The 17,707-nt window shown below is 37.1% G+C and overlaps 1 protein-coding gene across 6 annotated transcripts in view; it reads left to right on the top strand.

The window, feature by feature from the left end:
- HMCN1 (hemicentin 1) overlaps positions 1–17,707 on the top strand; it is a 546,437-nt gene that overhangs the window by 218,849 nt on the left and 309,881 nt on the right. For 5 of the 6 annotated variants that reach the window (XM_044942718.2, XM_044942717.2, XM_044942719.2 and 2 more), the window contains exons 10-11: positions 3,410–3,531; positions 8,419–8,694. In XM_044942718.2, the coding sequence (XP_044798653.2) occupies positions 3,410–3,531; positions 8,419–8,694 (398 nt within the window). Of the gene's footprint in view, positions 1–3,409; positions 3,532–8,418; positions 8,695–17,707 lie in introns of those variants that run through there. The other variant, XM_044942720.2, reaches the window with a different exon arrangement.

The following is a 17,707-nucleotide window of genomic DNA, read 5'->3' as shown; positions in this document are numbered from 1 at the left end:
TGCTGGGATGCTGTCAGGAGACAGACTGGGGTCCCATCTTTGGGTGGGTAAGATCCCCTTGAGGAGGGCACATGGCAACCCATTCCAGTATTCTTGCCTGGAGAATCACATAGACAGAGTAGCCTGAAGGGTCACAAAGAGTCAGACACTGCTGAAACGACTTAGCACACACACACGCTGCAGCCAGAAATCAATGGGAGTGGGCTACAGGACACCAACTTTCCTTGAGAAGACTGGTGAATTTTCTAGACAAATTTGAGTCATCTAATGATAAACATTAAATAGGCCTTGAAAACTAGATGATGATTTCTGAAAAACTTTTTTGTTGTTGTTAATTTACTGCAAAACAATCTGCATTTAAGGAGAAAAACTCTAAGTATTATTTTATAAGACTTTCACACCAGTAACTCAATATTCACATAAATAGCTTCTGTAATATGTTAAGTTTTGACAAATCTTAGCTTATACAATCTCCTCATGGGGTCATTTAAAGCAAAAGCTGTGGCAAGAATGTTTATCATAACTTGAATTTTCCATTAGGTAAAGATTGGACTTATTATTTCCTGCTACTTTCTTAACATATGTCTTGACGATTTCCTTAGCTGCATAGTTAATAACCAGCAACATTAGCTGACCAAGATATCAAATGACAAAGTTACATACCTAACTGATGAAATCAAACAATTCTGCTTTGGATTTAAATAGTAACATTTCTGAAAGATACTTGAGATTCTTTATAAACATTAATTTATTAATTTCACCCAATTCCTCTGAGGTAAACCACAAGGATTCTTTCTTGCATTTTTCCAACTCTGTGGCCCAGAGATGTGACATGCCTTGCTGACATTTGTTAAGTTCTTTAGATGTAAGAGTCTAGAGACAAAATTGGGCATGGGTGATGATGGATTTGATACTCTAATCCCAGTTCACTTACACATCTCTGCTCTAGATTTCCTAACAACTCCACATGCATGACTGGATCTTTGTTATGTGAGTCACAGTGATTTCTAGGGGATGTGGGAGAGAATTCATTTCCATTAGCAGTAAGACTCATTTCTAACTGATGTGTTCCTCCCCCGGTTCCAAAGGCCATTCCTTCAAAACTTTTTATTGTGGCCATACAATCTTAGTGAACTTCCCTAGTGGCTTTTATGGTAAAGAATCTGCCTGCAATGCAGGAGAACTGGGTTTGATCCCTGGGTTGGGAAGATCCCCTGGAGAAGGGAATGGCAACCCACTCTACTATTCTTGCCTGGAGAATTCCATGGACAGAGGATAATGCCTACTGATAAGGCTACATGAAAAGGAGAATTGTTTTCATGTAATAATTTCATAAACAAGATAGGAATAAATATAATACTAAAGAATATTCTGTAAGCAACCCGTACACTGGTTACGTGCCTTTGAATAAATTACTTGTCCTTCTCCCTACTTTCTTGTTTTTAAAGAAAAGGCCCTAAGACTAGAAAAATTGCCGCTTTCTATTCTAAAATTTCCATGTGTCTTAAGTTTTTGATGAATCCTAACATATACTTGGCTCTGAAGTAAGCACTGCAGAAGGCACAAAAAATGTGTGTAATTCAAACTCCTACCTTTCTGGAACTTACCAGTACCTTCTAGATAATGGCATCTGTAAACTTGGGCTTAGTATACTGCTTTAAAGCATTCAAGATGCATCTTAGGTGATCAGCGCAGCAAAGAGTAAGTCATACTTCATTTTCTTCTCAATGTGGCAGTAAGGACCACTGACACCCAATGCAGAGACACATGCGAAAGGAAACAGTATTAACTGAAGTACATATTCTCAGTTACTAAAATATATGGAATGGTCACCTTGCTTACTTTCTCACTTTCCTGATGGCAGGAACCTGTGTTTTGACTTTCTTTTAAATACAGGTTAGTGGTAAATGTACATTAAGAGCCCAATGAATTCTTTATAGTGACTACCATTCATTTGAATTGGGAGGGCTCTGGAGTTACTGTGAGGACTATTGTACATTTTCAGCTTCAGTGGAAAGTATTTTGACTCTGCAGTGGGTCATTTTATCCATATCTTGAATGTTTAAAATATGTTGTAAATATCTATGGATGATTATAAGAAAAAATATGAAAGTATTTATGACAATCATATTTTAGAACAATATAATGCTTTTTTATAGGTTATCAGAATCTTTTAAATAAGAATTAAATGGCTATTACTAAGACATTTCCAGAAGATGAGTAACAAATTGAAGTATTAGAGGACATGTGTGCTAAGTTGCTTCAGTCGTGTCCAACTCTTTGTAACCCCATGTTGCAAAGCCCACTTTACTGTAGCTCACCAGGCTCCTCTGTCCATGGGATTTTCCAAGCAAGAATACTGGAATGGGTTGCCAGGTCCTTCTCCAGGAGATCTTCCCAACCCAGGGCTTGAACCTGGGTCTCCCACATTGCAGGCAAATTCTTTGCCATCTGAGCTACCAGGGAAGCCCTGCTAGAGGGCAGAGTATATATGTTTATTAAATGAGTGAATATATAATGTAGGAAAAAGATTTGTTTTACCTAAATGACAACTTTGATTATAAAACTGATCTTTTTTTTTTTTTTAACTCATTGTATACATGTATTGAACCAGATATGGTATATAGTCTTATGTGGAGCTTATACATAAGAAAGTTTAAGAGAATTTATCTTTTTGAGAACCAAAAATTCTGTTTTCTACCTTCATACTTGTTAATTACCTGGTTCAGTTGCTTTGGCTAAATCCCACTGAAAATGACCAAAAACTTGAAAAGAGAAGGGAAGGAGAGAAGATTTAAGGAGTGCTTTTCTGCCAATTTTAAAAAATCTTATTTATTTAATTATTTTGGCCTAGTCAGAGAATATTTTCCTAAAGAAATTTATAGTCTCCATAATTTGACAGGCACAGACTGTATTTCTAAACAGCAAAGGTAGAGGCCTGATCAAAAAATAATAGTCAAAATAGACACATGAATGTGAGAAAAGTGAAAATTAAAAGTGGTAAAATTATTGGCAGTTTTTTTGACATGACTTTTGAGAAAAATCAAAGATGTCTCCATGATATTTTCTCAGTAAAAAAGGTTCATTCGTCTATCCACAGCCTCTTTAACGCTGTTCTCACATTTGGAAATGATTTCTCTTGTTAGAACCTAGGAAGATCAATAGAAAAAAAAACAAAACCAAAGTTACTGTCTTTGTTTTTTGCTCAGATTAGAGAAGCTTCACTTTCTATTTAAAATATAAGAGGTGTATTGTTTTAAGCTACAAAGAAATCTGCAGTTTAATCAATTTACTTTCTTTAAACTGTTTTCTTTGTTCATTTGAATGAATAAAACAAAGAGCGGAATCACTGCTTCAGCCTGGCCTTGTTTTTGTGGTAACTAAGCATGGTTCTATTTTCTTACCGCAGAGAATCTGCCAACGTGACCTGGGATATTGAAGAGGTCACTCTGTCTGACGAAGGCTCCTATGAGTGCGCTGCTGCCAGTACTGCAGGGACCGGACGAGCACGGACGTTCTTCGACGTGTCAGGTAATTATCACTAACTCCTCGGCAGTTGCCTCATATTCCGTGCAGGTATGCAAATGGGATGTTTGTTAACCAGACTTCGCCGTGTGTTAACTTGTATGACCTGCCTTGGACCAGTTACCTAAGAACTCAGTGCCTTGGTTTCCCCACTGTAAAATGATTATAATAGCAGCAATAGTCTCTTTTTTCATGGAGAAATTATGAGGATTAAGTGACAGAGTATATGTTTAGCACAGGATAGAATCAGGCACATGGAAACAACTAATAGACATGAGTTTTTAAAATTGTTGTTGTTATTATTATTGTAGGGGTTTAATATTTTGAAATCCCCATATGGCATTCTCCTTTGAGAAAACAAGGGAGAGATCCATTTTAGAATAGCAAGGTTCAACTTTCCCTTTCTCTTCCCATGTTTATAATATGCAAAGTGCTTTTGTGAATGGCTTCTGACATCTGAGTTGAAGACAGTCAGTGTCACATTCAAAAACACAGGACCTCAGTGATTACAATATTGGTATTGAGAGTGACAGAAGTCATGCTAATTAATTCATATTTAAATAGTAAGTTTCCTATAAATAGACAAGGCTCTCATTATATTATCATTTTTTTCCTCCAATCTCCCAGAATTCTTTAGAAACCAAAACAACTACCATATATTATCAGTGATCAAGATTAAGCTACCTACTCAACATATATCTAGAATTTATTAGAAATTTTGACTCAGTCATTTTCTGCCTGCCTCATAGCCTAGGGTTGATGTATGTTTAATAGTAACCCTATTCCGACCTAAAGGTGCCCGTGGAGCTTTCTTATAACAATGTCTCAACTGTCAGTTTGCATCTGAAAAGTCAGAGGTGCATTTTCTTGGAAAAATTTAAGACAAAAGAAGCTTTGTAACTGTAGGACTATTTAGAAGCCCAGAGTTTACGTTTATTATCGGTAAGTTCAAGCTGAACTTTTAAACTGAGGCATGCAAGCCTGTTCTTCTTGCAGTAAATTATTTGTATTCTCTTATTCTTAGAAAAATAAAGTTTGTCTTCTGAAACGATTTAGCAAGTTGACATACATCATAAACTATTCATTTTTTTCATCTCCAGTAATTACGAAAAGCATGGAATCATGTCAACATTCCTCAGCTTCTGGGAAAACAAACACTTGAGCACTTGAGTTTTTTTCCCAGCAATATTAATTAAGAGAAGGACAACAGGGAAAAGAGATTTCAGTGAGTGGACTCAGGCGTCTCGCATAAGTAACTGGGAAGTGCCAGAAACGACTTGTGAACTGACTTCTAAGAATTTGGCCCTATGGTATCAGTAACTTCTGAATATACACACTACCCGTGCCCTTGTAGTGTTAATCTGTGCCAGCCCATCCATGGTATCACTGGGAAGTTGTACTATGCCACAGCCAATTTTCAGGAATTGTGTCCCATTGCTTAATCATCAAAGAGGAGGCAGAAGTATGAATGATATGGCAATGCCTATAAAAATAGAAGAAGCAAGGAAGTACCCCTTTGGACTTGAAAGAGTGGACATTTCTTTCTAAACTTTTATTTTCTTTTAACCTACCAGCCTTAAACTTCCATCCAGGCCCTGGCTCAGCCATCCTACTGTTGCTACTGACTAGCACAAGAGAATCAGTTGTTTATACCTAGGATAATTAGATGTTATATTTTGACAAGAGTGTTGGGAAGCACAGTGTGATGGGATGGTGATGTTTTACTGGTGTCACTGTGGACATTATTTTATAAAGTCACACAGCACCTGAGAAATGTTTCAAGGAAAATTAAAGTTCTACCAATATGTTACTTGAATATCTTCAGCATTTTCTTCTAGCCAACAATTTTTAGGATTTTTGGTTCATTGGAAATATTGATATTGATAATTTTAAGTGCAAAATGGGTGTAAAAAGAATTATACTTCTTGTTTATTGCATATAAACATATAGAAACTAATGAACGGAACTGCAGAAGCAGGAAAAACTCTTTACACATGGCATTTGGTACTTTAGTACTAGTACAAAGTTATATTAATTTTCTCTACTGAATTTATTTATTAGCACAATGTCCCTCTCCCAACACACACACACACACACATATTCAGTACCAAAATTTTGGCCTTATGTAAAATTGATTACAGAATACTTGTCAGGCAATCTTAAATTGTAATTACAGGATACTCTTTTAGAACAGGGTAAGACATGGAAATAATATTGTACCACCTCATCACTTTGTAGCTAAAGAAAGTGAAATCCAGAGCAGGCAGGTGCCCCATTTCTGATGATGTGGGTCGGTGGTGAGAAGTAGATTCCTGGCCTCCTGACTTTCAGTCTAGTGAGCCTCACTTAATGTCACAAGGCCCATACTTATCATTCTTTCTCAGTTTTGAGATTCCATTTCTGGTTCCCTAATCTTAGCCTCAGCCATTCTTTCACTTAGGAATGACTACCCCTCATCCTCTCGGGACCAGGCTATTTCCAGTAATTTGTTATCTTAGACTCTTCTGTAAACTGCTGTCATTCTCCTCCATCATCTCTCCCATCACCACCCAATTTATTGACGTATGCATAAATATTTCGGTGTGCATGATGTTTATCATCTCCAGATATTTATGCAGCAGTGGTATTGGATGTCATGTTTAAGAGCTCTTTTACCCCTGGATATTAGTAGAAAACTGGTGTTTGACATACTTGAATATATATTTGAAGAGGAAATAGACTCTAAGGCAGATTATGCAAGCGAGAAAGTTATCAGGGAGTTTTCTAGGGAAGAGCACCCGTGAAGGAGTGGAAGAAATTACATCGTGATGCAATCACAACAGAGGCCTCAGCGGATCCTACAGGGGGCTTTGATGCTGGGATGACCTTGAATTGAGGCAAGAGAGCTGTGTGTTTTTCCTTCATAAAGTGGTTACCAGAAGTGGGCTGCAGTGGAAAGGGAGCCTGACCGAGCACGTCAGCTCCCGTGGCTCTGAGCTCAGTAGTCAACAAGCAAGAGCAGTTAGGGAAATGAGTGCCTAGGTTCTTGAGAAGGATCTGGGTGAGCACCTGGCATCCCCTGTATGCTGATAATACAGGATTTACAGTTTCTAAACATCCCTAGTCTAACTGAAGAAGGTTGTTTAAAAAGAACAACAACAACAAAGGAAGTTACACAACACATTTTGTGGTCTTCAGGAAGATTTTGATGAGTGTTAACACGTATTCACAAATGCTCACTTCTGGGTCTTTGGTCCATACTATCTTGTATGTTACAATCATAGAACCTTGGTGCTAGAAGGGTCTTCTGGATTAACCAATTTAATCATTTCATTTTTCAGGTAGGGAAACATTGTGAATATATTGCCTTTTCTAGGGTCATCCAGGTAAAATGGGATAAAATTAGGCAGCCTATGTTTACCAGATTCAGCAGGTAAAAATAGGATGCCCACTTACATGTGACTTTCATATAAATGTCTCAAAATATTTCATGAGAGATACAAAAATATTATATATTATTATATAATAATATATAAAATATATATTATAAAATAATATTCGGTGTTAATCTAAAATTCAAATTTAGCAAAGCATCCTGCATTTTATTTGTCAAATCTAACTAGAATTCAGTCAGACCTTTCTCTTATACTCTCTCCAACTGATTCATTAACTTTTCATAAGAGGTTTTAAAAACATAGCAGAATGGTAAAAATTACAGATTTTTAAAATAATTTAAAATAGCATATATTCGTCTAAAAATGTTTGGAAAACAAAAATAAATTATAAAGGAAAATATGAAAAAATATACATATTTCCTTCTCTCAGAGATAACCACTATGGTTATCTCTGTTTTGGGCATATTATTTCCAGGTTTTATTTTAGGCTTAAGATATTCATCTGTACTTATATACAGTTTTGAGTAAAGTTGGATCTTGAATATCTGATCTTCTTTCACATTTCAACTGAAACAGACACATGGCTTCCCAGCTAGTTTTTTATTGCTGTGATTGCTCAATAATGTCTTGGTATGGCAGGTTATTTTAAAGCTTTTGGGCGGAGTGAGCTTTACAGGGGCATTTAGGTTTATCCTCAAACCTAACTAGAGCAATATGTGATTTTCTCTAGAAATGCTGGTTAAATATTTAATTGGTAAATGGCTTTTGACCACATCTGAAATGAGCATGCATCACTCAATGCCTTTTGTGTACTTGGTCCTGTGTGTATATTTTTATTAAAAGTCTATCCCTACTGTTAACTTGAATTTCTTAAATATTCTGCTGCTTCTCTGAGGGAATATTCATTTTACTCTGCTGTTGCACTGTGTCTTAATGAGGTGATAATCTCTTTAAAGCTGATGCCATTGTATCTTTGCCATATCTCCCATCCTTCATGTGCTGTTTTCTTTAAAACCCTAAATAAATGGTTTTAAATTTAAAAATCCATAAATGGTTATTTTCTTCAAAATTTGACAGATTCTGCAGTACTAAATCAGCGTAGTCATATCTTTTTGCCATGCCTCTTTGATGCTCACAGCTGTAATTTATAGATTTGACTTTTAGTGTACTGTGGTATGTAAACATGCATTTAAAGCATTTTTCAACTAGATGATAATGGAATTCTCCAGGCCAGAATACTGGAGTAGGTAGCCTTTCCCTTCTCCAGGGGATCTTCCCAACCCAGGGATCGAATCCAGGTCTCCCACATTGCAGGCAGATTCTTTACCAGCTGAGCCACAAGGGAAGCCCTCTTGATCACCCCATTTGTATTAATGAATAAGTTCTGTTGTACTGCATCTTTCCTACCAGTCTTTCCTACCAGATATTCAATACATTCTCATTAAAATTTTAAGCCACCTCTATGAGTGAGTAAAATGACTTCTGGATCTTTCAACTGGAATCTTCTCATTTCCCACAGAGCCCCCGCCAGTCATCCAAGTGCCTAGTAATGTTACCGTCACTCCTGGAGAAACAGCAGTTCTGACGTGCCTTGTCGTCAGTGCAGTGGGTTACAATCTAACCTGGCAGAGGAATGACCGAGATGTCAGGCTGACAGATCCAGCAGGAATGAGGATCTTGGCTAACTTTTCCCTGGAGCTCAGGAGTGTGAAATTCAGTGATGCAGGAGAGTATCGCTGTGTTGTTTCCAACGAAGGAGGATCATCAACTCAGGCCGTTTTCCTCACAGTGCAAGGTACGTCCTGACAGTGACTTCTGAGTCATGGTGTCTTTCTGTTTTCCTTCTTTGATCTCTATTCCCTTAAATTGTCCATCTGAGGGTATCGGCCCAAACAATTACAGTGTTGAAGAATAGAATGCTTGTGGACCTTGAGGGTGTGAAAGTGACTAAGCTGGAAACTAAAACAAAATCCCATGGGCAGAGGAGCCTGGTAGGCTGCAGTCCATGGGGTTGCAAAGAGTCTGACACGACTGAACGACTTCACTTTGACTTTTCACTTTCATGCATTGGAGAAGGAAATGGCAACCCACTCCAGTGTTCTTGCCTGGAGAACCCCAGGGACGGCAGAGCCTGGTGGGCTGCCATCTGTGGGGTCGCACAGAGTTGGACACGACAGGAGCAGCTTAGCGGCAGCAGCAGCAGCATAGTTGACCTTAAACACAGTTAATCCTAGTAATTGAAGACCTTTATTTTAAGGGAGTAGAAATAGAAATAGTCTCTGGATGATTTAATAGTTTTAAAATTTCTTATCTATTTTGTGAACTTGAAAAAAAAAACCTTTTAATTGGTAAAAAATAAAAAGCAAAGTTCCCAATCTGAGTGCATTATTTGCATATTTAATTTACTTTTATGGTTTTAATTAAGTTTTAAGATGTTTCCTATCAAGGTGAAATTTTATTGAAACTTTAACAGAGCTGTTTTTACCTTATTTATCTTAGACACATATGCAGACACACACACACAAAGAAGCTAATGATAAACCAATCTTAATTGTCTATATAGACTAAGATGTTCAAATAGCTCAAAGCACCAGGGATTGAACCCACACTCCCAGCCATGGAAGGCAAAGTCTTAACCCCTGGACCAGCAGGGAAGTCAATGTGGTCTGCTGCTGCTGCTGCTAAGTCACTTCAGTCGTGTCCCACTCTGTGCGACCCCATAGACGGCAGCCCACCAGGCTCCCCCGTCCCTGGGATTCTCCAGGCAAGAACACTGGAGTGGGTTGCCATTTCCTTCCCCAATGTATGAAAGTGAAAAGTGAAAGTGAAGTCGCTCAGTCGTGTCCGACTCTTAGTGACCCCATGGACTGCAGCCTACCAGGCTCCTCCGCCCATGGGATTTTCCAGGCAAGAGTACTAGAGTCGGTTGCCATTGCCTTCTAATTGCTACTAAATATGTATGTTATTCCAGACTAACAAATGAAGATCAGAAGCTATTCCCAAGTATCTCTTTCAGTAGAATCCTATTTGGCTTCTAAATGTCTCTAGAGTCTTAATGTAATGAGCAACTTACTATTGGCAGTTTTATACTGTTCAGCTGAAAGGTTCAGTTGCTGCCTTAGGAGAGTATTTTATTTCAAATCCTTGATGTGGGTGACTGATTGTCTCAGAATCAGGTCTGGCTACTTGGTTATGGTACTAGAAATAACTTTATAACATGCCTCACTTGGTTATAATGTTGTTGTTTAAGAAAGTTACCACCGAGTTTCTTGGAATGCTATTAATGGCAAAAAAAACAAAGTGAAATTACCATGAGACTTAATAAAATGCTTGACATCTGATTCTGGTTTTCACACTGGTATTTGAGATATACACTGCAATCCAACTATATGACTGTGCGTCTTTCATTAGATAGTTGATCTGCTGAAACCTCTGGGGGAATGTTGCTTTTGTAAATGGTTCACTGCATTTCCATGTGGTAAACGGATTAAATATTTGAGTCAATCCAAGTAGTAACTTTAGTTACTAGAGTTTTGGAACTATTTTTTTTACCAAACTGATTATTTCAGATAGGATACATGGTAATGGACTTCTGAAATATGACCTTGGTTCTTTCCCTGATGTTCTGTTACAATGGGATTTTAAAAGAATCAGAGCCCTCCTTGTTTCTCCAGGTCAACTGTTTAGTACTTTAGTATTGCTCAGTCAATTTGAACAGTGGTTCTCAAACATTTATGAATGAAGACTTTTCGGAGGAACTTTTTAAAAAGCAGATTTCTTATTTCATGCCCAGAGATTCTGATTTCATAGGCCTGGGTTAGGGCCTGGAGATCTGCATTTATAACTGACCTCTCAGGTGGTTTCATGGACAACATTTTCCAAAACAATATTTGAATCTATTCTAAAGTATGAACCTATGACATAGAAATGCATATTTTTTAAAGGAAACACTAAAACTTTTATCTTCTTTCTGGTAAATAGATTTATTATAACCTAACAATTTAAGTTCTGAGGTTAGATGTCATAAAATATACAAAATATAAATACAAAAAACATATGTCATTATATGATTACTGGTTAGCTTGTATAATCTCTGCCTGCATGCATGCTAAGTCACTTCGGTCATGTCCAACTCTTTGTGATGCCATGGATTGTGGCCCACAAGGCTGCTGTGTCCGTGGGATTCTCTAGGCAAGAATACTGGAATGGATTGCCAGGCCCTTCTCCAGGAGATTTTCCTGTTCCAGGGATCGAACCTGGGTCTTCCACATTGCAGGCAGATTCTTTACGTCTGAACTACCAGGAAAGCCCCTATGTATAATCTCTAGTGGTGTAAATCTGTTTAAAGGCAATATTTTATGGCCTGTGTAGTTGATCTTGAGTTTGAGTGAAAAATTAGATTTTAAAAATCTAACAAAACTATATTCTAGAATTTGATAGCACTATTAAAAATAAGACTCTAGCTATTATTATGCCCTCTGATTATTTTCTGCTTGAATACATTATTGAAAAGCAGTGGATAGTTGATGAAATAAAATGCTGTACCTAGAATTATAATTCATGAGAATATAAGATGCTTGCCAACCATTGACACTGAAACATAAATTGTAAATTAATTTCACTTTTATGGAGTTACATGTTTTAAAAAGAATAAATCAAAAATAGTTCAAGAAAGCTTAAAAGATATAATAGCTACTTGGATTGAATACACACTAGGAATATTTTTCTTGCTTACAGGAGAATCAGTAGCTTAATTTATAACCTCATTTATCTTGCTCTGCCTCCACAGATCTGTTTGGAAACTTTTATCTGTAATACTTCTAAAAGTTAAACATCCAGGCTTTAAAGTTTTGGTAGTAGTTTTATGAAATGTAATTAGCAAGAATTTTCTGGTTAAAAATAGCATAGGTCTAGCTGCTGCAGCCTTTTCTCATTAACAATAAAATATAAAGACCCAAAAAAGACAAAACTGAAGAATACCAAAAACCGGTTTCAATCTACAATGGCAAAAATTGGGGGAGGAATTTTATATATTACATATCAAGATTGGTGTTTGTATAAATGAATTCAGTGGAATGAAAATTTCAATCAGCGGTCCATCTTTTTTATGTCTACATGAAAGCAGAGAGGATGTATCTTTGTTTCTTCATTTCTTAGTTTGCTTCAAAAACAAAATGTTACCCTTGAGGAAGCCAGCATGCGATCTACTTAAACCTATCAATAGCAATAGCCAGCTAGTTAAGAAAACAGTAGGACAAAAAGTGGGCAGGAAGCCTGGCTGCTGCTGCTGCGTCGCTTCAGTTGTATCCGCCTCTGTGCGACCCCAGACTCATCACAGAGCTCTGAACTCTGCTCCCTGCTATACTGCGGGTTCCCACTAGCTGTCTATTGTGCACAGAGCAGTGTAGATGTGTAAAACCTAGTCCTCCAATTCATCTCACCCTTCCCTTCCCCCCAGCCCCAGGTCTACAGTTCATTCTCTACATCTGTGTCTCTATTCCTGCCCTGAAACTAGGTCCATCTGTACATTTTCTAGATTTCTCGTTCATGTGTTAATTTACAATATTTGTTTTTCTCTTTCTGACTGACTTCACTCTGTGTGACAGACGCTAGGTTTGTCCATGTCTCAACAAATGACCCAATTTCATTCTTTTTTATGGCTCAGTAATATTCCATTGTATATATGTACCACATCTTCTTTATCCATTCATCTATTGACGGACACTTAGTTTGTTTCCATCGGAGAAGGCGATGGCCCCCGACTCCAGTACTCTTGCCTGGAAAATCCCAGGAAGGAGGAGCATGGTAGGCGGCAGTCCATGAGGTCGCTAAGAGTCGGACACGACTGAGCGACTTCACTTTCACTTTTCACTTTCATGCATTGGAGAAGAAAATGGCAACCCACTCCAGTGTTCTTGCCTGGAGAATCCCAGGGACGGGGGAGCCTGGTGGGCTGCCGTCTCTGGGGTCGCACAGAGTCAGACACGACTGAAGTGACTTAGCAGCAGCAGCAGCAGCAGCAGTTTGTTTCCATGTCCAGGCTACTGTAAATAGTGCAGCAATGAATACTGTGGTATATGTATTGTTTTGAATTATGGTTTTCTCAGGGTATATATCCAGTAGTGGAATTGCTGGAAAACCAATTTATGGTTATCAGGCAATAAGGGAAAGGGAGAGATAAATTGGAAGATTGGAATTGACATATACATGCTACTATACATAAAATAGATGACTTGTAAAGACCTACTGTATATGACAGGGAATTTTATTCAATACTCTGTAATAACCTACATGAGAAATGATCTAAGAATCTAAAAAAGATAAATATAAATATATATATGTATAACTGATTCACTTTGCTGTATACCTGAAACTAATACAACATTGTAAATCAACTATATCCCCATAAAAACTTTTTTTAAACAAAGAAAGTGGAAAACAAAAGAGATCAGATAATTACCTTTCCCTAAACCCTTGCAGGTCCCATTACCTAGAGTCAGCTACTCACATGCTCCCTGTGGGAATTTTAATTTTTACTGAGACCATGGACATTTATAAGACTTCAGTTTTGGCAGCATCATAGGATTTTGAGTCCAACAGCAGCAGAAGTAAATGATCCAGTGGCCTTTTTCCATCACTTTAATTTCCCTCACTGACTGTTAGGTTCATTATCAATTTATCAAAAGAGCCTTGAAAGGAAATGCTGATCTCAGAACCTGGCTGTTGAATCAGTTCCACTAATGAGCATGAGAGAATGTGAATGGGTTGATATGCTTATTTCATTGTGCAAATTCCTCGCTCTGGAGATAATAATGTAACTAGACACAGGAGATTTTCCCAAAAACTCTGTTTACCTCAAGCAGGGTTTATCACAAGATTCAGAAGTACAGCTGTGCAAGCAAAATAACAAACAAATAGAAGACATTCATAATTATGCTAGGAGGACAAGAATCTGGATTGATATATACATAAATGTGATTGTTGCTGTCAATGGAACTATAAGCAACTTCTTAACTTTGCTGTTCTGTACTTGAAAAAAAAGTAATAGAGATGAATTTTCTTAAAACTTTGTATACACAGGATTTTGAAAGTTTTGAAAATTCTGGTGTTAATTGTATTAGGGAGATCAAATTATGTGTGAGTAATATATTTTCTTTGTTTCTTTGCTAAATATTCTATGACTTTGCTTTATAACTTTTATATTTAAAATAATTAAGATAAAATTTAGAAAGTCAATAGGAGATAATATAAAAATATGAAATAGTTAAGAAATTAGGAAATAATAATTTCTCAAAAAAGTGTTGGTAGAAGTTTTGACAGTATACAAAATCATATTTAAAAGTTTATGGGTCTGGAATTTTATAGGATTATATCACAGAGTCATCTATTTTAAATAATTTCTGAACCAAAATGAGGAAAAGCAAAAGGAGAAATGAAGAGTATCAATTGACAATTAAATTAGGTTTTCTTATAATGAATAGCCCAGTTAGGGAGTCTTGAAAATCCCCTTATATTTCCCCTTTGCATGCTTTTCACAGGAGAACATTTTGATTTATAGAAGTCTGAATCCATGTTTGAATAATAAGAATTGAATTTAATTAGTTCATCTGTTTTCCTAGACATTTCAATACATTGAAGTCTTCCTAGTTAAGCTTTTATTTTTGGAGGTTGACCCGAGACACATATATGTCTGCTTTAAATACTAGTGCCGTAAATCGTTCTCTTAAAACTTCCAAATCATTACTGGTTGTCAAAAGTTAATTTTATTCAGTTCCTTCGTTCTTTGATGTCTCAGTGTGAATCAGCACACATGAGTAAGATGCTTTCTTAAAATACTAGGTTTTGGTGATTTCTGTACTAGGGATCTGATAAAGAGGATGTTTCAGGTTTTAAGATTTGAAGGAAAATATGCTAGGGGTATTTTACATCATGTATTTCCTGCAATGATATCCAAGGAATATGTAGTTTTCCTATAGAAATATTTGCTTTCCTGAGTCTTTCTATGCTGACTGTAAACTTTATGAAGAGAAAAGTTTAATATTAACTTCATCTGATGAATGTATTCTACTGACTCCATGGTTCGGGGCAAGCTTCTGTTATAATATGATTCAATTCCATACAGTTAAAATGTAAAAAAAAATTAATATTGCGCATTTCATTGTTTTTGTCTTTCATGCAAGGTATCTATATCTTGCATAGATCTTACACCACTTTTTAAAATTTATTATTTTTTAAACTTTTTAATTTGTACTCAGGTTTGGCCAATTATTAACAATGTTGTGATAGTTTCAGGTGAACAGCAAAGGGACTCAACCATACAGATACATGTATCCATTCTTCCCCAAACTCCCATCCCTTCCAGGCTGCCATGTAACACCGAACAGAGTTCCACGTGCTATATATGGTCCTTGTTGGTTATCCACTTTATATATAGCAGTGTGTACATGTCGATCCCCAATTCCCTAAATATCCCTTTCCCCATCCTTACCTGCTGGCAACTGTAAGTTCCTTCTCTAACTCTATGACTGTTTTTAAAGTAAGTTCCTTTTTATCATTTGTTTTTATATTCCACATATAAGGGATGTCATTTGATATTTCTCCTTCTCTGGATCTCAGATCACTTTAATTGCAGATAGAAAGAACCCTATTTCTCTAAAACATAGAAGACAGAAACTTTACTGAAATGTTTTTAAGTGGAAGTTATAAGAAAGTCTAAAGAATTAGTTATTTGCATTGTAAAAGAAAAAGAGATGTGATGACCTAACAAATACTTCAAGTATATGAGAAATTATTATAAAGAAGTTTTACACCAAGGACATTATAATTTTGAGCAAAACTAGACCATGGGAAAAAAATGTATATTAAGCCAGACCTGACAGATGGTGACTGCGGCCATGAAATTAAAAGACGCTTACTCCTTGGAAGGAAAGTTATGACCAACCTAGATAGCATATTCAAAAGCAGAGACATTCCTTTGCCAACAAAGGTCCGTCTAGTCAAGGCTATGGTTTCTCCTGTGGTCATGTATGGATGTGAGAGTTGGACTGTGAAGAAGGCTGAGCGCCAAAGAATTGATGCTTTTGAACTGTGGTGTTGGAGAAGACTCTTGAGAGTCCCTTGGACTGCAAAGAGATCCAACCAGTTCATTCTGAAGGAGATCAGCCCTGGGATTTCTTTGGAAGGAATGATGCTAAAGCTGAAACTCCAGTACTTTGGCCACCTCATGCCAAGAGTTGACTCATTGGAAAAGACTCGGATGCTGGGAGGGATTGGGGGCAGGAGGAGAAGGGGATGACAGAGGATGAGATGGCTGGATGGCATCACTGACTCGATGGACGTGAGTCTCAGTGAACTCTGGGAGTTGGTGATGGACAGGAGGCCTGGCGTGCTGCGATTCATGGGGTCGCAAAGAGTCGGACGTGACTGAGCGACTGATCTGATCTGATCTGTTGGATTTAAGTGAGCTAGAAAGATGTCCAGATGTCAGGGAGGTTAAATGATGGAAGCTGATACCTTTTACAGTGCAGGGACTGCTGGATGAGATAGGACAGATGAATCAGCAAGCGCTTCAATCCACTAAATTATCCAGATGAAACTACAGACATTTAAAAATGTTTGAGAATTTGTGACATACATTATATCATCTAACTCTCACATGTTGTGTGTATTTGTATTGATATCTGTATTTTACCCATAAAGATGAAGAGCATCTGCGGAGTTAGTGGCTTGCCCTAGGTTATAAAGCCAGCAGGTGGCAGAGCCTAGATCTGAACTCGGTCTTTCCATTGTTCTGCATAATATATAGAAATGCCTGTGCGTGCAGTTAACAGGCCTAAGGCACAGGTGGGTAGAAGAAAGTTTAAAAATAGAGAAAGGATTTTTCAGTATCTGTAGGAAATTGAGTACTGAAGTAAAAATTTTTAAATAGAAAAGATACAAAGTGTCTATAAATTGCTGGCACATGAGTCACAAATAGCTGGAAATCTAAATCTAACTAAAAAAATGAAACAGTTTAGTGACCCTTTTGACTTAAGTTCTGGTAGAGTGGCTGGTAAGGAAGAGCCTAGCAGAGAGAGAACTGTGAGTATGCACGCAGAGAACCTGTAAGATGACTAGGCTGTAAGCTACATTAGGGCACGACCCAGTTTTCTTCAGTTTTGTGTCTTTGGTGCCTGACATAATGTTAATTTCTTTATTGACGTATAGCTGCTTCACAGTGTTTGTTTCTGCTGTCCAGCAAAATGAGTCATCCACACGTAAACATGTATCTCCTCTTCCTTGGATTTCCTTCCCATTTAGGTCACCACAGAGCGTTCGGTGGACTTCTCCATGCCATGCAGTCTGTTCTCATTAGTTATCTAGAGCACATAGTATTGCACACGTCTGTGAGAAGACTGAACGAGAAGCAGAGTGCTTAGTTAGGCAAAGCAACTATTGCCAAGTCTGAAAAATCCTTTTGTCAGAACATGTACTACCATTTTATTTGATTCAGATTCCCTTGAAACATTAATTAATGTTTCTTTGAATTATTTTATAAATTAAGAATTCAACTAAAGAGAAAATTCTGTTTCTAATTCCCTTGAAACATTGATTAATGTTTGAGTTATTTTCTAAATTAAGAATTAAACTAGGAAAATTCTGTTTCTAACGTTTAGATAGATATAATACAGGAAAAGCATAATGACTTGCTATTTTTATACATGAGGAAGGAGCTTTGGTAAATAAAAATGGAATTAGAACTAATGCACAAAGTGGGAGGTGTGATATGTTAGGGGCATTTGGTTATTGTGACTACAAAGCTGATCACT

The sequence above is a fragment of the Bubalus bubalis genome, chromosome 5 (genome assembly GCF_019923935.1).
Source record: "Bubalus bubalis isolate 160015118507 breed Murrah chromosome 5, NDDB_SH_1, whole genome shotgun sequence".
Lineage (NCBI taxonomy): Eukaryota > Metazoa > Chordata > Mammalia > Artiodactyla > Bovidae > Bubalus > Bubalus bubalis.
This window is presented reverse-complemented; position numbering and strand designations above follow the sequence as displayed.